Raw genomic sequence first — 21,995 nt, 5'->3', positions numbered from 1 at the left:
ACATTCAGTAAGAGAGCACAGAACTCTAATCCCCAAAATAAAGCACAAATTAAACAAAACACAGATCGACAGATGGAGCACTTGACAAGCCTGTACACATATAGAAGAAAATTTGTAACACCGTTCCAAATATTAGAGTGCTGAGAAATGCAAGAGGTGCACAACATGAGACTCTATGCTGGCTTAGGCCAAAAGACGTTATTAGAACTGGAAATAAATTGTCATTGCATCAATATGTATTCTGTCTTGGAAAAACTGTTAGTCGCAATGGCTGCATAATGACAGTTAACCTTATGCTTAGCAGTGGGACAATCTGACATAGCATGTGTCAACATACCCAAAGTATATTACAGAATATTTAAAGATGCAGCACTCGCAGCAACATATAAAAACCAGCTTGCGTACAAGTTACAGAAGTATGCAGTAACAAGCTACAAAGACACAAGCGAGAGGAATTTGTCAACAATGCTGCAAGGACAAGAAATCTGATCTCATGGCACCATGTGGCTGTATCCATACCATATTCTAAGAAGTATTTCACACTGTGGTTTTAAGAGGACAGCAGCGCCTAGCACAAGTGAGTTGCAGAAAGATAAGCTATTGGTAAACTAAGTTATTGGTAATGTTCGTTTTGCATTCAAACATGCACACTTGAGTGCAACAGTTTTCAGAGCGTAAAAAAGGCAGGTTTCTTTTTCTTGCTTTGCTAATCAGCCTGCACAGAAATATATCTTTAGACTGCTAGTCAAAATAGTTTTTAGAGGTTGCCATATCTTTTTGTTTCAAAAGGAAAAGTTAATCAATTTGAGTTCATTGATTTGATTCTACAGAGGTTGAACTAGTGCAAGGAAATTTTGTTCTTCCTAGGCTCCGGTGTTCTGGAAACTTCTGCAGTTCGGTTCACATATAATGTTTCTGCAAAATTAACTTGCAGTAGTGACCGTTCTCAAGCATATAAAGACCCAGCGTATCTTTTGCTACTTAAGTTACTTGTGCACTGCATTAGTAAGCCTCACACTCCGTTGCTCACTCCTTGTTACTTGTTTCATTGCCTCTGGCACAGCTTGTCTAAAAGGCACTGGGAAGCTGCAACTGTATCTTCTTGAAAACGAGCGAAAGCAATTAGTTCCTCACGTTCGCCCGGAGGGATTGGTGGCAGCGAGTCCGTGTGCGGGGTGGGGCAGCTGACACCATTGGTCAAGCGGGTGGCATTGGTCTCCAGAGTTTTGGAGAAGGCCGTGAAAGCGCAGAAGAACTGGCCGTCCAGCACAGGAAGGTTGCCGATCACCAGGCTCAGCTGCAAAGTGACATGGCAACTGGGTGAGCACAATCAGTTGATGTCTAAAGAGGACTTAGCCATGCTGTTTTTACTGGCAGTAACAATTGGCAGTAGCAGTAACATTGGCAGTAGCACTGTTATGTAGGACAACAAAGTGAAAGTCGCCAAGTTAAAAATTTGCACGGGTTTTCAAACTACATAAGGCAGGGTATTATACTATTTGACAAAACATTTGTTGGTGACACATTACATAGAATGACAGCATACAGTCCACAGAAGTACAGTGGTAAGGTAACCCCTACACACATGAATTAAGTTACCACCAACAAGCACTACATTGTAAAACAGCTTTATGTCCAGTCTAGCCATCAATGAGTAGGTCTGGGAACTTTTACAAAAAGGAGTATGAAAATATGCTAGAGTGAATAAAGGCATAAAGTTTCGGTACTGGATAACGTTACAGATGCAATTCAAGACTAATGTTTGGAGCCTTCCCTAGAGATACCTAAAAAACAATTATGAAAATAAGTATAAAGCCTGCAGTGCTCTTCAATGGCGGAGCTGTCCTGGCACCATGGCACCAGTTCTCCTGTAAATGTAGCACATAGGCTGCTGCAACAAGCACAAGCTCCTCCTATTGCAGCAACTCCAATATCATGAAGTATGAAATATTACATGTGCATATAAACCTTGTGCACAATATGCACAAGGTTACACAACATGCTACTTCCACAGCACTTCGGGAAAATGGGCATCGCTTTACCTTAACCTGATTACAAGGCGACTACTCACAGTAGATTCCGTAACTAGTTTTGCACTGAAGAACAAAAGCAATAACTAACAAGAAATCTTCTGGGACATGAAAGCCAGCAGTGCCTTGACAGAGGCATTCTATTTCCACAGGGCTCTCGTCTTACCCACTGCACTCTGTGTATAAACAAGTACAAATCACACAACGAACAGAAAATGGTATTCACAATGCGAGCTGTGGTTCGCTGGATCTGCGCTGGCTGCACACTGGTGATCGTGGTACACTTGCCACTCTTGTACGAAAGCCAGTACAGTGGGTCCTGGGCAGCCTCGGCACAGTTGCTCCTAAGGCTGCACCTATGGGAATCATATCACAGTAATGAACAAAGTTCATGACCAGAAAGCGGGTTCATTAGAGTATCATGCACATGGTCCCAAGACTTTCATGCTCAATGCCATATCACTTGATAATGCTATCCCATATTTTTGTCACACAGCATGCAATGAGCCTAACGACTAATAACTAACATATTAGTTAGCTTTTCCTTTCATAACTCACGCCTGCAATGAATGAGAAAAACTGCACCGTGAAGTGTGCTGGACACTTGAAGTGTGCATGTACCTACTAGCAACAAGCGAACTTATAATCAATGGCAATAATAATCAGCAACACAACGATTGTGTGCGGCAATTGCTGACTTAATGCTAATGCTCTAATGTCTCAATCCTTGTGTTAGCTGCCTTTCACAGTTTGCACAAACAATGAAATCACAAAATGCAAGAGAGAGAAAAAGAGGAGGCAATATAGATGAGCCAGCTTCAAATGTAGCAAGGACATATGCTATATTTGTTAAGCTATGGTTAATGGATAAAAGAATCGGCAAGACCTCAAAAGCACAGAGATTGAGATATGCCTAGAGCAAAGTCAGATGTGCTTAGAGCAAAGGTGCAACAAGTTCCGCACAAATAGCCCTTGATTAACACACAGGGTAACGTCCACCTCTTAAAACAAGCTTAACATCAGGCTCAAATCTTCTGTGGAGTGGAGGGCGCTTGATAACTTTGGTGAAGAGGAACAATAAACACGATAACGTTCAAGGAGAATGTTGCGCAAAACAAAGCACTCGTGAAAAGTGCCCCAAAGTATGTTATATACAATCAAGTACTGTTCACATACTTGTTTTCCAGTGAACACCAGCCGCAGTAAGGGTCTTGAGCACCAAGGCAGTCTATGCAAGTCTTATACTGGTGGCACTCTTGGACTTTCACCCTTGTCACCTGCAAAAGGCCGCATGACCAGTCAAGCTAAACAGGCCTGGTAATATCATACATGATTCCAGTAGAGAATTATTCCTTATTGTTCACAGTAAAAACATAGCAGGAGGAGATGCTGAAGCTTCCAATGGTTTCTGCCTGCATGCAAATAAACATTTTGACCAAAGTGACCTCTGAAATGTGAGCCTCAATTGAACACAATCAGGTGACAGTGATTGAAAATGGCTGGGGTCAAAATTTAGTTTGAACACGAGCAAAATTCATTTGCTCCGTGAGAAAATATGATGTAGCAGCTTTCTCTAAGATAAACCTAAATAAATTGGCAGGTACAGAAAAAAAAGGGGGGAGGGGGATAGCAAAAGAAAACAGGAAAAAAAGAAAAAAACAACATATGAGGAAGCTAGAACCACAAATATGCTCATTCAGTCATATATTGGTGGTCCAGTGCTTACAAAGCTATTGCATTTCTGGAGCAGCTTCCTTGAATGAAACTTTAAGTGACAATATTCCATCCATGCTCAACAATAGACTAGTCTTAAACTAATCAATGGGAAATGAAAAAGTGTAGGCTTCCATTTAGCGGGACCATTGCACACAGATATGCGAATTGAATTAATTCTTTTACTTCAAGAATATGGAAAGCATAATTAACAGAACAAATATCTTGAATGCCTTTGATTTGCTTCTATTTGCGTCTATTTAAACTCAGTAAACTTAGTCTTGATCTTCACCCGTTTGCATGGCTTGAACATTTTCTCCTTAATCGGTCACAGTATGTTGTGTCAAATAACCATATGTCTCCATTTAATCCCATAGACTCTGGTGTGCCCCAAGGATCAGCTATAGGCCCTCTTCTTTTCTTAATTTACATTGATGATTTACCCAATGATGTCTTTTCTAATTAGCTTTTTGCAGATGACTGTTATATCCGTGAAATCTCTGACAAATCTGATAATAAATTCTTACAAGACGATATAAACGCTATCTCTAGCTGGTGTGATGTACGGTTAATGCAACTTAACGTAACTAAATGTAAATGTATGCGTGTAATTCGTAGCAATATTCCTTCGCTGAACTATTGCCTTAATAATACTCCCCTAGAAGTCATAATCTCCTATATATACCTAGGCGTCGACATAACCTCGTCACTTTCCTGGTTGTTGCACATCGATAAGGTAATTAACGATACCGACTGCACGCTAGGCTTTCTTTGCCAAAATTTTTCTTCTGCTCCTATATCATTAAAATTAATCTTATACAAAACGCTTATTAGGAGTAAAATGGAGGTATGCCTCATTCATCTGGGACCTGCACCTTGAAACCCTTATTCAATCACTTGAACTTATCCAAAACAATGCCATGTGTTTCATTTATAGCAATTATAGCTGCACCATCAAGTATAACTCCCTTGAAAAAGTCTTTGCTACTTGCTCCTTTCTCAGCCGGACGTAAGTGCTTTCACCTTGCTTTATTTAACAAGCTATATTTCCACAATTCCTACCTGCGCGATAATCTTGTATCATCTCCTACCTGTCATGAATCATTTATTCCTAGGACCTCCCAAGAATGGAACTACCTTCCTGGTGCAGTTGTTGCAATAAAGGACAACTCAAAGTTTCGTTTGGCCATATCAGACATCATCACTCCCGGATAAATTAACTAATCAATTTTGCCATAATAACTAACTACCTTTTGCTGCTTTCTTATTCACTTATGCATATGTTTCTTACCCACTCCCCTCTGTAATACTTATGTTTTGAGGGCACAAAAAAAAAAAAAAAAAAACCAGAGTTATGACCAGCCGAGAAAAACAAGCACTTGTAACAGTATAGATGCATATTCATCCATAAGCACAAGTTACAGAAAAGGTTTGCATTCTCACACAGAGAACCAGAGTGCAAAAGTGCTACACCAGAAGTATATGCACCCCAAGGAGTAACTGAGTGCCCTTTCATCTTAACCTGGCTTGCCAAGGACTGACTAGCAAGGTCAGCACAATTTTGCAAGGAGAAAGTCAAACCTTGGAAGTAAAAGCACGCTACATTAAAATGCGACTGTTCACATTACATACGGACAGCCCGACGCGGTTACAGAGCCGTCACACGTTTTAGGTTTCATCAGAGCGGGGCTTCGATCTCCAAGTTCGAAATAGAACAGCGCCCGAAATCTGGCAATGATCCGGAAAAACACTGCACACACGTGTGGTACCGCTCAAGCCAGGAAAAAAAAAAGGGGGGGGGGAGTGAAAGAGAGAAGAAAATGGAGGGCGAAAGCTGCGGACAGAAATAAGGCTGTTACCAAGGCAACCCCGTAGCGTCGAAAACAACAGGATTATATAAAATCAAAGACAATGAGAGTCGGCGCGGACAAACCATTGAAATGGACAAAGCAAACGCGCCGCCGACGTCCGCGCTGTTGCCATGGGAACGCATCACGCTCGCTAAGAAGGGAGAGGGGGCACCTGTGGCCCCTGTGGCCACGCACGGGGTGGAAAGCTGACTCGTGCCTGAAGCAGCACACTTAGCATCGACTTTTTTGTTGTTTTTCGTAAAATGAGAATATAACGTATTTTCTCGTCTGTATTCCGCGTTATTCGCATACGGTACGAAGCCCACAGGGAATGAAGTTCAGCTCATGAGGACAGAACTACGCAGTTGACCGTTGTTAATACGGTTTCGTAAAAGCCGCATCTATTTTCCAGCTTTGCTTCTATCAAACCTGCCCGCAGCTTCCAAAAAAAAAAAAAAATGTTTATGACAGTTCCGCGCGGTTGCTTTTCTGGCAAAGAGGATAGGCACTGCGTACAAAAACTCAGCCTGATTATTTGTAGATATTTGATTATTTGTAGACTACGTAAAAAAAAGAAAGGAAGAAGAAGAAGAAGAAAAGAAAGAGAGGTACAACAAAGCAGGTGGTGGACGCTATTCAAAAGCAGTAGCGCCAAGCGATTGAGAATAATGCCTCACAAAACTGGGGAGTAGAGCCGACAGAACAGACAAGCTCTAAGAAAGCGAGCACTGCGGCGCGGTTGCGAGCATAAAACGGAGCGCAAACGAGATACACTCGCCAGAACAAAGGCAGCAGCAGCACTGCAGGGAAGAGACGGGAAATAAGGAGAGAAAAAAAAGAAAGAAACAGAGGGAACGCGAAAGAACGGAAGCGGTCGCTACAAATCTACGCCGCGCCGTTCGCGAAACCGAGGAGCGCGAGCGGCGGCGGGTAATTGATATGCCACACGCTCCCCGTTCGCTGGAGCTTCCCTGCCGTTTAGACCGCGGAGGGATGCACGGAGCCGCGCCCCTTTCCACGACGCCTATATGCGGGTGTGTGCGCGCGCGCGTGTGTGTGTGTAGCAGTGCGCAAGCACGCAAGCAAAATGTAGAGCGCCGGGAAAAAAATATGAAAAAACAATTGAGACTGCGCAAAAATTTGATCGCGGCGGTAGCAACCAACCCTACTCCCCGTGGCATTTTCCCTGAATGCCGCGAGAACGCGTGGATGAGAGCGGCGGGCTGCCGAAGGCTGTCGGCTACGCCATTGCCACCCGAGCGCGCGCTTTCGCTCGCCCTTTCACTGACGGCGAGAAAAAGTGAATTTCACGCACGAAGGACCTCGAACCACAAGACGAGTGCAGCGACGGCGGTGCGGAACGACTTTCTTTTCCCGCCGCCCCCGCAGGGGGGCGCGGTCGTCGCGGTGAGAGCGTGTAATGGGCGACATGCGGCTGGATCTCCAACGTGCGCTCGTCAAACGGGCGCCCGACAGCTGCGTGCGTGCGTTCCCGTTTGAACGCGAATCTCGATCATCCGCATCACGCCTATCGTTCACGAGCTCCTTTTACGCCTCGACGCGTCATTTGCACGTTTTGAGCGTACCTGTACACGTGCGACGTGGCCTCGTAGTAATTCTCAGAAACGGCCCCGAAACGGGAAAGCTAACAAACAAGGTCATTAGCAGCGGTAAATTTTTAAGCCTTCGACGAAGTATGTCCACAACGGTATAAACTGTGCAACTCGGGCAAACCGACAGCGCGGATACTTTCGTTTTCGTCCTCGCGCCCTCACTTTTTTTTTTTTGCTCAAGTCATTCTTAAACACAGGACAATAACTCGGCCGCCTGTATTCGTTAACATTACTGAACTCCATTTTTTTCTCTGTAATTACTTATCTCTCTCAAAAAAAAGTTTCGGGTCATAAGCGCCACACCATAACCGGGATGATTCTTCCAACGGAAGCTAAAGCGCACTGAAATGTACGCGCGGTGATTCGCTCGCGAATTGAAACACGAATGTGGGCCGGAACCCGTTTCTATACGAACCCGCCGCTGAGCTTCAGTGGCTGCGGCGTTCTGCTACTGAAGAGGTAGCGGGTTCGACCCCCGGTCTCGGCGACCGCATTCCGCTATGGGGACGGAATGGGAAAAAAACGTTAGCGTACCGAGCTTAATGCGCACGCTTAAGAATTTACCATGCACAGGATGTCACTCTACTATATGCGGCATCTCCCATAATCCTTGCCTTGCTTTAGAACTCCAGAATTTTAACTAACTAACTAACTAACTAACTAACTAACTAACTAACTAACTAACTAACTAACTAAAACCAACCGCGTCTTTCTCCTATTTCCACTAAACGTGCCGCAAGCGTTGCATAAACAGAAAGAGTACTTGCAGGCGTAATGTCCCATCTCGCAATAAACTAAACAAACGAGTCTACCATTACGCCGATGAGGTGAGTATGACAAATGCGATGAAACTCAGGGGGAAAAAAATCTAATATTAAAAGTTAAATTCCAACACGGCTTGATGTCGGCGACAAAGGAGAAAGCCGCCCAGCAAGCCCTCCTATACGGATGTCATCAAGCGGCGGCATGCGTAGGGCGAAAACAACAACTAGAATGGAAAGGCAGAGAGACGCGCCGAGCACTGCGACGGCCTAATGACTTCTTCGGAGCGGGGGGCCTCAACGAGCGGACAACATCCCGACGATTCAGTTTCCGTTCTCTCGACGCATTTCGCTGGGCCCGTTACTCCCATTCTGGAATAAACAAAAAAAAAAAAAAAAAAAGAGGGCTCGCGCTTTCAACGCAGCTGTAGAGCGCAAGAAAATACGAAGGAAAAGACATACGCGCAAAGCAAAGCGACTCCACGTGCCCGTCAATCCGTCTACAGCACAGAAAAAAAAGAAGGAAAGACAAGCAGCAGCGGGTAAAAGCGAGGACACAGAGAGCCGAGGAGGAAACACGTGCATAATAAATGCTTCCGCGCGGGCAACGACGCACTTGGCGCGTATGGGAGCACTCGTGAAACCCCGATTCCATCCATCATCAATCGATGGACGCAAACGCTTCCCCCGGGTAACGCCTCCGCATTTCTTTTCTTTTTTAAAGAAAAAAAAAAGAGAGGCAGGAGAACGCCATAAAAAACTAACGATACGCGCAACGAACACCTTCCTACCAATCAATTCATTCATCCCGCTTGTTTAGAAAAGACAAAAAAACAGAATGAAAGAAGGAGAAATGAAACCATGCCCACACGCTGTTGTGGCGGCACAGACAATGAAACGAACGACCCATTCGCATCGCCCTGTACGGATGCCGCACTACAAGACTGAGAAAGAGAGACCTAAATGAACGGGTTCGGAAGAAGACGAGTGAAACTAAGCTGGGGGAGGTGAGGGGAGATGACAGGAAAGAAACAAAAAATATAGGGAGGGGGGGGACTGGGTCGTTTGGCGGTGCCTCTAGAGAGTGCAAAGGAAGGACATTTGTACACCAGAAGGAAGAGCGCAACCCTATGCATTCTGATCATATGGGTCGTAAAGGTCACGCATGTGTGACCTACGTTGCGCACCCTTCAATTCCACAGACCAGCTGGCCAGTATATTGAGAACGAATGTTCATGAATCCCTCTAGAGCTTCTGAACAGATGTGGATGGCACTACAGCAGGCACCTACACCGTCACCTGAGAAATGCACGGCACGAAACAGAAAAGAAAGAAAGAAAGAAAGAAAGAAAGAAAGAAAGAAAGAAAGAAAGAACAAGGAGCTTTCCTCGGAACGATAGCGGCGCACCCATCCGCTGACATTGGCCATGTCTGCCTTGGTCGTTTTTCTAGTCTATCCTTTCAAGAAATAGCGGAGAACAAAATGAGAACACGTACGTTCTCAACTTTTCCACGACTATAACAAGAGGTTGGGGAAGGAAGTTCGTGTACAAACCAACAGGAAAAATAAAAGAACTACAACAGCGAGAACAACCCGGAAGTCTGCTTACTGTTATGTCCAAAGGCCGCCCGCGTCAAGCCGCCAAATGCAGCAACGCGAGCCAGAGGGCGGACGCCAAGAGGGACGAAGAAGCGCCGCTTCCTTCATCTCTCAAATTCGCCTAAACAGCGGCATTATACGACCGCAGGCGGTGCGCATTCGACTGGGACGCTCACTCGCGCTTCTGCTCCTCGAGGCTGCATGCGCCCGACGCGTAAACATGGGCAAAAGCGAGAAGAAAACGGACAGTCCCCCTCCAACACGCAAAGAACACGAAGCCTCCCCCCCCCAAAGAAAAAAGAAAGGACTTAAAGAAATATAATGAAAAAGATGAATGCCCAGTCAATCGTACGGCCTACCTCCAGCGTCGGCAAACGTGAGGAAATAGCGGACAGGTTGAGAACCACCGAAATGCCGGCACCTTTTCGGAAGGTACAGATGGAGGCGGCACAAGACAATCGGCGGATAAATGGGCAAATGTGGTTGCAAGGACGCGGCGTGATTGCCACGCGCCAGCTCGGGTATATAGCCACTCGCAACGGTGAGATATGCGCATATGCGAGGGGGCAAAGGCGCCTTCCAATCACGAAATGGACCGCAAAGTATACGGCGCCCGATTGACTGACGCCCGCTCTGCACCTTCCGCAACGCTGCACCAATTTATTATCGAGACGGGCAATAAAGCGCTCGAAGCGGAGCGCCCGGACGGCCAGTTCACGAGACGCAGCAGCAACGCCCAGGCGAGCATGTATACGCCAGCGTGATCGCCAACCGCCGGCGGGTTGGAAAGGCCGCGGCGAGCGCGGCAAATGTCCGGGCCCTCTGCCATCCTCGTAACCGCCTTGCGCCATAAATACTGTGCAGCGCTGAAACGGGTGTCGGCTAATCAGGGGACGAGTTTGCAAGGCTTGGTTGATTAAACTAGGAGTGTTTAACGCTCGGATGGAAGACTTTTGAAACGAAACAGACCGCAGTGGATGGCTCCGGTTTGGTTTTCCCCGTCTGAGATCTTGACGTGCAAGAACTAAGCAGATTGGTGTTTTCTTTTCTTTTTTTCGTATTTCGCGCGTTCATGTATGGGCGCGGCCGCGGGAATAGAACCCTAGACACCGTTGCCGGGAAACCACAACGCGCCACATATAGACCAAGTTGCCGTGGCTGGCAGATGAGTTCGCGAGCATGTTTATATTTGCAAGGTACAAGAGCTTGACACCTAATCTAGAGGGTAATTAAACCGCAACTGTTGCGCCGCTCTTAAATTAGACGCAGACCGATGCAGCAGTAACACAGCAAGTGTCTTAAATGCGTTATTTTTGTTTCCGAACGTTTTCATTACAGCAACGATTGCATTTAACGCTATACAGAAAGCGAGGACGGTTCGTCAATGGCCGCCGCGGCCCTTACCCATTAGCCAGGAATAGGTCAGCCAAGCTGTCGGCGTGTAAAGTCCAACAGTTTATCGTGTTACTCCCACGAACCATAGCAAGATTAGTAAACGGACAACGTTTTGAACGGTCGCACTCCGACCAGAAACGATTCGGGGTGGCGCCAAGCGCCGATCTGTGACGAACAATTAGTTGTTTGCCGAGAGTCGACCGAATTCGACTCTCCCGATTAGCCGAGGCCACAGCTGCAGCGTCCGTAGCACTGCACACATTTCGCGAGACAAAAGAGCACCCCCCTCTCCTTTTCTTTCTCTCTGCCCCCCGGGCAGCGGCCGCGTCGCCACTTCAATCTTCCGAGCGGCCACCGCCGGCTGTTCCTCGCCGACAACAACGACAGCAAGACGACGGGGAGAGAAATTCGGGAGGCGCGCTCGCTCGCAGAGGCAGAAAGGAACGAAGACGACGAGGAAAAAGTGCAAAGACGGGCACAGCTTGAGAGAGGCCCCGAAGACGTCTCGAACACATCAAGGCCACCGGTGCACGAGCGCGGAAAAATGGACATCCAACAACCGACAGAGCGGTCGAATATTGTAAAACGGACCCCCTTGACAACATGCGCCCTTTCTTTCTTTTTCCCCGCGTTTGCCGGGGACGCTTTCCTCCAGACTTATTTCTCGATCGGGAAGAGGGGAAAAAGATAAACGAACGAAAACACACACACACATAAAATGAGGTGGGGGAGAAGGCTCAACGACGGCTTTCGAAGAATTGCCCGTCTTCGGTGAAGGAAACCGAACGCGGTAAAAGTGACGCGGGGAATGTCTCTGTGATTACACAGCCGGCTCGTGAAGTGATCAAGATTCTAAGGCGGGTAAACTATCGGGATAACTTAGGCCTAACTAAGCCTATATATAGCGTCGAAAAAAGGGGCACGAGGAGGTGCAGTACAAGTCCGCGTCTTTCATCCTGCGCGTTACTTTGACAGTTCTTTCTGTTCATGCTCAACGAAAAATAGAAGTAAAATAATGAATGTATGATTAATAATAATAATAACAACAAAAGTAAAGCGCACGAGCTGGTCCGCTGGTGTCACCAACCCTACCACCTTTCCTCTGGCGCGCTCTGTAAGTTACCCTCTCTTAAAAGTGCTGCCAAAATGATGTCAGCCATTTTGTGCAGGGCAACTTGGAACTGCGGGGGAGATCTTCCAACGGAATACTGCACAGCTGATATCCGGGCGTCCAAACGGCTGCGTCGCGAACTGCTGCACGCAGGTGCAGAAGACAAAGGCGTTCTTTTGCAGCATGGATTCTCGCGCGCTCACAACAGTCCGATGCGGACGCGAGAGCGGCCCGGGTGTTCTACAGACACGTTCCGTCTGTTCTTCTTCGCGATATTAGGTTCTATACGGCACACGGAACAGGTGCTTCGGACACTTCCCGCTTTCATAAAGATGCAGTTTGCACACGTCGTCATCCGCTTCCGCTTTTCCGGTGACGTCTGCTCCGAACGCCCTTGCGGTCACAGACAACGGTGAGCCACTCACGCGGGTGGCGATTTATACCTCAATATACAAGGGCGACCCACTCGGGTACCGGGGCCCGTCTGGACCTGTCAGGGGCGCACAACCGGCCGCACCGCGGCTTCGTAGGGAAAAAAAAAAAAAGAAAGAAAGAAACCGGGTATCGCCGCCGGCGCGCCTGCTCCTTCTTCCGGCGTGCGGTTCATCCGCTTGTCCATTTTTCTCCGGTCACCTCGCACCCTCAGAAGTACGGGGGGTGGAGAGGAGTGGAGCTAGCGCGCATCGGGCGCGACGTTCCCTTGTTCGAGCGAACGGCTCGGAACACCGGCACAACCGAGAGGCTTGTTCGATAGTGCGCGGCGCGCAGCGTCCGCTCCGGTGAGGAGAAAGAACGGAGAGGCGTGGGATGATGGATGGAGGCGCGGCCGTCGGACGTCTGGGACGGGACATTACGCGCCCCTCACCTCTTTTTTTTTTCGAGTGCCGCTTGCGGTGTTGCGCGCTAATCCGGTTGACCAGCGGCCCCGGACATGACGCGAAGGGAACTACAGCTCTGGGCATCGCAGCTACTTTACGGGAAAATGAAGAAAATGAAGCCGCCACGAAGCGGGTAATCTGCCTCTTTAGATGAACGATAGGGTGGTTAAGAACCGGAACAAGCTGCGTAATATAACCAACGAGCGCAGGAAATTTGCCGGTTTAGAGCGAAGAATGCATGGGAGAGAACCAACCACACAGCTACCCCGGCTCCATGTGTATGTGTGCGTTATTTTTTTTCCACGCCTTTACTCTAAAACTGCATACTCGAGCGTCATGTCTGCTGATTTAAGCGCCCCAAGGAAATAGGCAGGCTTCCGCACGGGCCCGTCAGTGCGAAGTGCGATCAGCGTTGATGCCGGTGAATGAAAACGTCGCGGAAAAGCGGCGAATCCTTGTACGCATTTGGTAGACAAGCGGGATTATGGATCGGCAACTCCACTGCTCCAAGGAGAATCTGTAAGAAGGTAAGCGCGTGAACTGACACGTAAAGAGACGTTAATTACGGAGCGCCACTAACGTGCGAATCAGCTATATTTAGCAACGCATCAGGTGCATTAGGTAAGCACGGAGTCGCCTTAATAGCTAACTAGTTCAATGATCAATCATATACTCCGCGGTCCAGCGATCGAAAAATGTCCCGACGGCGAACGATGAATGGGTAAGTACCCATCGAAGAAGTCAAGGGGAAATGACAAATCACTTGAGGCACGTCAAACAAGGAATGTTAAGTTCGCGTACGTAAAATACGAATAACTATTTGAGCGCCTCGATGTAAAATACTGGCTGCGGAAGGCGCAGCCGATGGATGTCGACTCGAGCAACCGGGAGCCTTCAACGTGTTATGAAACTTCGGTTTGCGGATGAAAGCATACGGTCGAACGTAAAGAGGCGACGCAAACGGTTGCGGCAATCGGCTAATTAACCCCGCTGTAAAAACAAAGATCTGCACAAAACAAAGCGCACGAGGGGATTACTCATTACTGTTCGTACTCATTCGAAACATTCTATTACGGTTATTACATGCTCTGCTAAATAATCCACTTGCAAGAAAAGCGGCGGAGGGGGGGGGGGGGGGGGGGGGTTGGCTAGTCTTCTCAGGATAAGTTTTCTCAATGCACCGTCTGAGCTCAGTGATTCCAGTCTTGAAAAACGCATTCGGCGTGGAGCGGGGACTAGAAGAAGGGGGACAGACGATGACGCCGCCAAGAAAACGAAAAGTTGCCGAGAGGCTTACTCCGGAACAGTTCCGAAGAAAGGCAGGATTTGCCGTGCACGACGTCCTCCGAACAAAACGACGGTCGGGAAATAGAAGAGAGAAAAGAAATATATATAGACAAAGACGACTCACCGAAGCCGACGACGACGCAACAGTCTCAAATAAAGAACGTTCCTCATTTCTTTTTCCCCTTTTTCACGGTCTGCCGAAGCAAATGCTCGACTCTTGCCCGCTTAAGAAGACTACAGCGCAAGTAGGAGAAGAGCACCGGGCCAATCCGTACTGTGAGGGTTGCCAATCCGTCATTGAAAGGCCCTTTCCAGCTTTTCGCCTCCTATCAACAAAGGCGGTGACGCAGAGACGCACGGAGCGGAAGCGCTCGGTGGCTCCCGGACCCCGAAAAGAGAAAGGCGGGGATGCCAGTGACGCAAACGGGATTTTTGTTAGTTCGTTTAGGCGAGTTTCGGTTGGAGAGATCTATAAATCTTTACTGAGGGGGTCATGAGAAAAAAAATCATGTGCTGCGAAAGCAGCACCTGTTCGATTTCTTCCTTTGCGAGGAAAAAAATTATCTGATCTTTCCGTTTCTGAGGAAGGAGGAGACGGCTTAGCACGCCTTTGAGTAACACACAATGGTTTCCGAGTATCAAAGTTACAGCTGCAGTAAAGAATGGTAGAGAAATCAAGAATAATAAATAATTCAAGTGGATAGTTCCGGATTAATTTTGGCTGCCCAAGGATCTGTCCGAATGACGTAGCAGCGGCCCGGAGTCGAACCCACGACCTCGTTTTTCAGGAGCCGATCGGGCCCAATCACTGAGCCAACACGGCGCGTTTGTCCCGCGAGGCGAATCGAGCGCGACGATATATGGCAGCGCCACACGATATCCAAAATAAACGTGCTCGCACTCATGCCTCGTCTGTCGTTGCCGCGGCCGACCTCTGCCATTCGACGCTGCCCCGTTTGGAACGGGAACTAAGAGAATCCTCAGAGCCAGCCAGGAAAACAAGAGCACACGTGTGCGTGCGGCTCACGGCGACCGCTGTTACGAAAGACGCGCGATTCGAGCAGGTATATATATAGGGGGCGGCCACTCCGAGCGCCAAGGCTGTCCCGACATCCTATGAACTCGCTGACGCTCGAAGAGCACCGCAATTCTTCCCTCAACACTGGATCCAGTCGAGCAGAACAGCACTCGCGCAGCCCACGACTTCTAGCCTACGTCCGCCTCTTCCTCCGCCTCAACGAATTGATTTTCCTTTTCGACAAAGGGGGCGCCGCTGGTGTGCCTCCCCCCCCCCCTTACCTCCGTCCAATGCCGCTTCACATTCCTTCCTTTCCTCTTATTTTCCCCCTCGAGGCACGGTTTTGGGGCAGCGGTGCGGTGAATCTTCTTGTTGGATTGGGCCAAGAAGTGGGCGCTACTTCTCTGACGCTGTCTTTCGCTTCCAGCCGGCCTGACTATACCTTCTCGTCTCTTCGACTTCGACCGATCACGCAGATGCACGCAAGCGCACGCGGCACAGTGCGCAGGAGATTCCAGCACAGTCAAGCTCGACGCGCGACACGCTTCGCGACACGGCTCTACGCATCGAATGGAACGAACACCGGCACAAGCAGCCAGGGCGCGCGCGCGGTCTCCAAATTTCGGATTAAATTCGAACCGAAACAAAGGAGTGGGGAAGAGGGGGCGAGAAATCGATACAACGGAAGGAGGCGGGGGTAGCCGACTCCCTACGCAGTACCGCAGGGAAGCGTGCGTAACACGTTTTCTAGAGAGAAGCTCTAACGGGTGGTGGGCGGAGGGAACCCACGCGCGTTTCTGTCGGGCACAACAGCCATATACGCGCGAGCTTAACAAGGTTCCGCGTTCTGGGCCTCGTGACATGCAACGACAGCCGCGGCAATTGGCCTACAGCAAAATGAGGCAGGCAGGCAGACAAGCCGGCATCCCTGCATCCAACCGAGGCCTCCTCCATTCAGTGACACCGAGAGAAGCGACAGACCCCGCATCCCGACGAAAAAAGAAATACGAGAGAGAGAGAAGGGGATGGCGACTTTAGAAGAGCGTGCCACGAAGGAGGAGGTATGCCAACGACGGCGACAACCGGTGGTGCCGCCCGCGATAGCGCTGCTGACAGGCTCGCACGAGCGCCGTCCAAAGGCAGAAGACGATGTCGGAAGTGGATGCGCGCGCGCGCCGTCATGACGCCGCGGCGCGCAGCGTTCTCGACGCAGCACACACGCTTGCGCAGCGTCGCGTCCCACTCAGCCTCTCTCCCTCTCTCCCTTCCCCGGACTTCCTTGTCTACCGCCTGAAAACGCTCGCGAACCCTCTCAGCTCCTATCAGCGGGCAAATCGAACAGCCAGCGCACGCACGAAACAAAAGAACTCGATGAGAGAGGGTGTGCGCGCTTGCGTGCTCGCTAGGCCCGGCGAGGTGCCTATCAGACCTCGTTGAACCCGTGACGGACGGGAGGATGCATCCGCCGAGAAAAATGGGACGCAGGTAGTCTTTTGTCGAGAGTGCCCGACTCGAGCGGAAATCGCGTACCATGCAGAGTATACGCCACGCAGGCGTGCCACTGCGGAACAAGTTTGCGCGCAAAATTAAACTTCGCGGCTCCTGGTAGTTATTAGCGAAAGCAGGTTAACGGGCATCGGCTGACAATGAAACATGTCACTGCTACGACTAACACATGCTTCTCTTGATGTTTGGAGGAAAAAAAATTAACCGCTGTCAACAATAGCTAGGGAGGTTAGAGATAACAAAAGCTACGCAAGCCAGGACGTGGGTATGTGTGTCTGTCACTGTGTGTACAACAGAAGCGAGAAATATATATATATATATATATATATATATATATATATATATATATATATATATATATATATATATATGTCAATAATGCACAAGTTAGTATGCTCTTTTGCTCAGGACACGAACGGTCAGGACATTTGGTCAGGACACGAACGCGAAACTTCGACTCTGGGGAGCGTTTTATTTTTCGTTGCGATGGCAACTATATTGACACTGCAAACGCATTTATGGCGTCGCCGTGATGTTTAGTATAAAGTTGCATGCGCGAGTGATAGCGTGCGAGGGCAGCCAACGATCGCCACTCAATATCGGCCGCGCTAAAGGGAGGAAAGCGGGGAGGAAGCGCGCCGCCTTCCGTCGCGCGCGACGCACCCAACGTAGCGAGGCAGCGGGGGAGGGAAGGGAGGGGGTGGCGTTCTACTCCGGCTACAACTGCGCAAGTGGAGGCTGCGCGGGGTAGCACGGCCGCATCTTGAGAGCAAAGAAGACTAATGCCGAATGGCTGAGTGTGCATGGCACACTCACTGCACTGGCACGCAAACATGCCACGATAACTCACCGTGCGCTCGGTCATCACGTAGAGGTGCTCGCCGTTCTTGTCAAACAGCATGTCCGAGTTGACCGCCTTGCCTTCTTCGATGACGCTGTCGCTGTACTCAAACGCGTTGGTCACTGACTCCACCACGGCCTGCAAAGAAAATCACAAGGGGGAAGTCAAGCAATGCCAGCTGTTCGTACACACACACACACACACACACACACACACACACACACACACACACACACACACACACACACACACTGATCATACGTTCAGTTTGCTGAAGTTTGTATCGTACGTTAAGTACAACTCAAACTTCAACATCTATTTTACTTCATGAAAAACGCAGTGGCCGATAAGACGCCTAGCGCCAATGTATGTTACTGAAAACTTGTTCTGCAGGCATTGGTTCCAAATCGAAGCCAACAGTAATAGAGCGTTGCCCCTGAGAGCAGAGAGCGCTGTTTACATGAAAACTAATGTTCCATGGTTTACTTGATAGCTTAGTCAATGGCGTATCGCAACGCATAGAAGACTCAAACCCTTGGCTGTTGCGCAGCTATGTACTAGAAATAGAAGAGCAAAAATAAAATATGTGCCATGGCATTCCAACCACAGAGGAATCAAGCAACACGACTTTCTTCCATAGGAACACCGCACTACTCCACAACAGGTGATATCGCCGTTATCATCATTTGAGCCGACATGAGGATAACAGCGCATAGCCGAACGAGCGATTATGTCCCATCTAATAAAGGTCGAAGCGCACGTTTGCCTTACAAGGAAAAAAGAAAGGTGGGGGGGGGGAGGCGTCGCAAACTAATTCAAAGGGGCGGTGGCCTTTTCTCATATCCAACGCAGTCAGACACCAATCACACCCGGAAGTTAGCTCATGCGCTAGGCTGCGAGCACTCCAAGCCCGGTGCCGTCACGTTGCGTGTGGAGAGCGACACATCAACCAGTCGGGGATCATACACGTACAAATTAAGAGAGAGAGAGAGAGAACGTCGCAACACCATGACGCACGAATTCGAACAAAAGAGGCCGCACCGCCTGGGATAGCACGGCTAGCAGTAATGAAAGGAAAGCTGGGGGCGTGTCGCAAGCGGGAAGGGGGAAAAATAATCAAAATCACGCCTGGCGCCGGCCGTCGGAACGTGATCGTCACCCTGGGCGCGTCCTGCCGCTCTAACAGAATTCGGCAATGCCGCCCGCCAGCGACCGACGTGCGCGAAGGACGAGGGGACGGATAAGCGGGGTAGAGGCAAACGGGGGACGTGGTTGTAGCGTGGAACTTTGTCGGCGACAGCTACAGTACACAAACGAGGTACGGTGGGTGTCGCAAGAACCGGAAGCGTTGCGACGAAAGCCGCATGTTTCAGCGCACGGCTTCTGCCTGCATTCAGACCGCACGAGTGAGAGTGATACATGCGCGGTGTACACAACGGGAAATGAACGTGGCCTCGCTTCGTCCGTCGCTTCACACTCACGAGGCATATCTCAGTACAGCGCATCTACATCTCCCGCAGAAAGTGAGCGCCAATGGTAATAACCGAAGCTTCGTGTCCGCAAACACTGCAGCAGCTTCTGAGTGTCGTATCGACAAAAGTTAGTCAAGAAACCGAAAACAAATGAATCCGCAAACAGTGATCACTTCCGAAATTATGACACGGTAAAAGTGACCCGGGGACTTCTTTCACCGGAAGTCGGAGTTTCATCGGGGGTCGGCGCAATTTGGGCGCGAAGCTGCACGCTAGTTCTGCCCACGAGCGACACCAAAGTATTTCACGCGTAATCTGAGCAGAAAGTCTTTCGGGAGACGCCATCGAGAATGCGACGAACGATACGCACAATGGTGCAACGGCGGTATACGCGGTGCTCCAGGTGGAGAGCACCGCGCGCACCGTGGGTGCAAGCGAGAAGCCGCACTCAGGACGGCTGGCGCCGTGCCGCAACCGCGCGAGGCGACAGCGGTGCCGGGCCCAGTGGTAAGGCCGGGGAGGGCTCGAGCCTAATCGGGGATCAATATGCGCTCGCCCGTCAGGAGTGCAGGACCGACGCCGGCGCGCGGGCACGCACACGCGCCGGACACCGGTCACGTCGGCGGCAGAGGAGGCAGGCGGCACGCAGCCGGCGGCGCTGGCTTCCTCCTGCATTAAACATGTTCGTCCGAGTGGCCTGGGCGCGCAGCCAACGTCGCGACAAAGACCCGCCTGCCGCCTTTTTGCGCCGTCTCCTCATCGTCCTTGTAGGACGCCTGCGCTTCTCCCTTTCAGGCCTCGGCTCTCTTTGAAAGCACGCGCGCCCGCGCGCAACCAGATCGGACGAGCGAGAGACTGCTCTGTCACGGCCCACCACAGCCGAACGCGAGGCAGTACCCGAGGTGTGTTTGTGTCTTGTCCCTCTCTATCTCTCGGTTGCGGCGAGCGTCGTCGACGTCGTCGTCGCGGCCCAGTGACAGGCGCGATGATAAATCGTCGGCGCGGAGGGAACGGCGCCCGAGCGCCCCCCGAGACATGCCGAGCTAATTGCGCGAGCGCACGCGCGGCGTTCCAATCAGCGCGCGCTTGCCGCAAGAAGCTCGAGGGTGCACAGCGAGGCCAGTTCGGTATGTTTGCGCAGGCCAACTCCAGCTTCAGAGCGACGCTGGTATTCTGGTTGCTCCTCCCCAATGCTGTTAATATTGTCGTTCTGAGATAGATGCTCACTTTTCTACTCTTCCTTTCCCCATCTCTGTCTCTCTTATCCGCAACATTGCGTGAACGAGCCTTGACCTGCCCCAATGAGGGAAGACATAAGGGAAAGCGCGAAGGGAAAGCTGTTGCTGCCAAGGCATAGCGGTAATATAACAAATATACTCAGAATGCATTTACGTGCACAATAAGCAAACACCGCTTTCTTATCTTACCGTGTCGTTTATGTTTGCCGTAGTTAAAAGCTCGCTTCACTGCAATACTGAGCTGCAGCGAGGAAAGCCGAGCGCACGAAGAGAAAAGCGGCGGATACCAGCGCAGGCGTTCTGTCCGTGCACCACCCTCAACTCGCCCCAACTGCCACACTTAGACGATCTGGGGAGAAGCCAGCGAGCAAGGATAAAGTAACGGACACAAGCGCAGACGTTCTCGTACTACACCGTCACGACAGCACTATACGGCCGTATTTGGAGTACCGCTTCACTGCCGCACTTATCCGCTGTCCAGAGAAGCCAGCGCGCAAGAAGCGTAAAGCGCAAATACACGCAGCCGCGGCCACCGACTCTGTGCTGGGCGCGATGGGCGTGGCATCCAGCGGCATCACGCGGGCAAAGACGGGGAGTGTCTACTGCGGCGAAGGGGAGAACTGGGGCGGAATGGGACGCCACTCGAAACGGAACGGGCCCGCGATAAACGACAGTCGCTACGGAAGAGGCAAGGAAAGGCCCTTGGCGGCTGGGGCACGATGAAGAAGTCGGTCCCATCGCAGCCCCTTTTTTCTTTATACGCGTCGTCGCCCTGACCACGTCGCGAGCACGAACAGGGAGGGCATTAGCGGCGGCGGCGACAGCGGCGACGATGACGTCGGTCACGAGAAACCTCGAGGGAGCACCTCGGCCGCTCCGTGCGCGCGCGTCTCCGCTGATTGCGCTTAATGCTACGGGGAAGCGCGACCCGAAACTGGGACCCAGCTCTTTATATAGAAGACGATGCTCGTTTGGCCAACGGCATACTCGAGACAGCCGGCGGAGGAATGCGGGCGACAACGACGACAAGCCCGACAACTTGACGACCACCCTTGCGCACGATATGAGAGGAGCCTCTTTCGAAATACCAGGCCGTCTTTTATTTATTGCTCTTTTTTTTCCCACTCGAAAAGTCATTTGTAGCAGCGCCAACGCTGGAATGTTAGGCGGGCTTGGAAAATGGGGAAGAACATAGCTGGAAGAGAAAAGTTCGCGGCTCCGCGACGACATATAGGAAATAGGTGCGCGACCTTACTTTTTTTATTCTAAAGCTCGGGGCCCAATTGCACGAGAAGAATTCGTACGTTAAGGCAATCCGTGCGAGTCCCGGCTGGCCAATCACGAACAAACGCTACGAATGAAGAGCTCGGTTAACTGGGCGCTAGTCAACGTCACCCAGTGGATTTGGTTGCGCCAGTTCACGCTGTTCGACTAATAACTCAAGTGGAAACCAGGCCTGCACGACCACCTCAAAGCTAGTGGAATCGTTCGCCCATCATCGGAAGCCGAGTTAATATATGCATTGGTCTAAACGAAAGGCCATAACTAAACCCGAGTCGATAATGCTACACTGCCGCGACAAGAGACTCGCTGAACTAGTTAAGGGCGCAATGCAGACCCGGTGTGCTTAGTAACGGTATACGAGCTGACTGCAGTGTAATCGCGCTGTATGAGCCATTCCG

General features: G+C 50.2%; 1 protein-coding gene across 1 annotated transcript in view; it reads right to left on the bottom strand.

Annotated features, from left to right (window-relative positions):
- The window catches only part of PlexA (plexin A), a 97,852-nt gene that overhangs the window by 36,352 nt on the left and 39,505 nt on the right, over positions 1–21,995 (bottom strand). The window contains exons 5-8 of the mRNA XM_050170595.3: positions 17,613–17,741; positions 3,207–3,307; positions 2,257–2,386; positions 1,135–1,297 (exon numbers count right to left, since the gene is read on the bottom strand). Coding sequence (XP_050026552.1) covers positions 1,135–1,297; positions 2,257–2,386; positions 3,207–3,307; positions 17,613–17,741 — 523 coding nt within the window. The remainder of the gene's footprint in view (positions 1–1,134; positions 1,298–2,256; positions 2,387–3,206; positions 3,308–17,612; positions 17,742–21,995) is intronic.

This window comes from Dermacentor andersoni, chromosome 6 (assembly GCF_023375885.2).
Source record: "Dermacentor andersoni chromosome 6, qqDerAnde1_hic_scaffold, whole genome shotgun sequence".
NCBI classification, from domain to species: domain Eukaryota; kingdom Metazoa; phylum Arthropoda; class Arachnida; order Ixodida; family Ixodidae; genus Dermacentor; species Dermacentor andersoni.
Note: the sequence above shows the minus strand (reverse complement) of the source record. Positions and strands in the feature narration are given on the sequence as shown.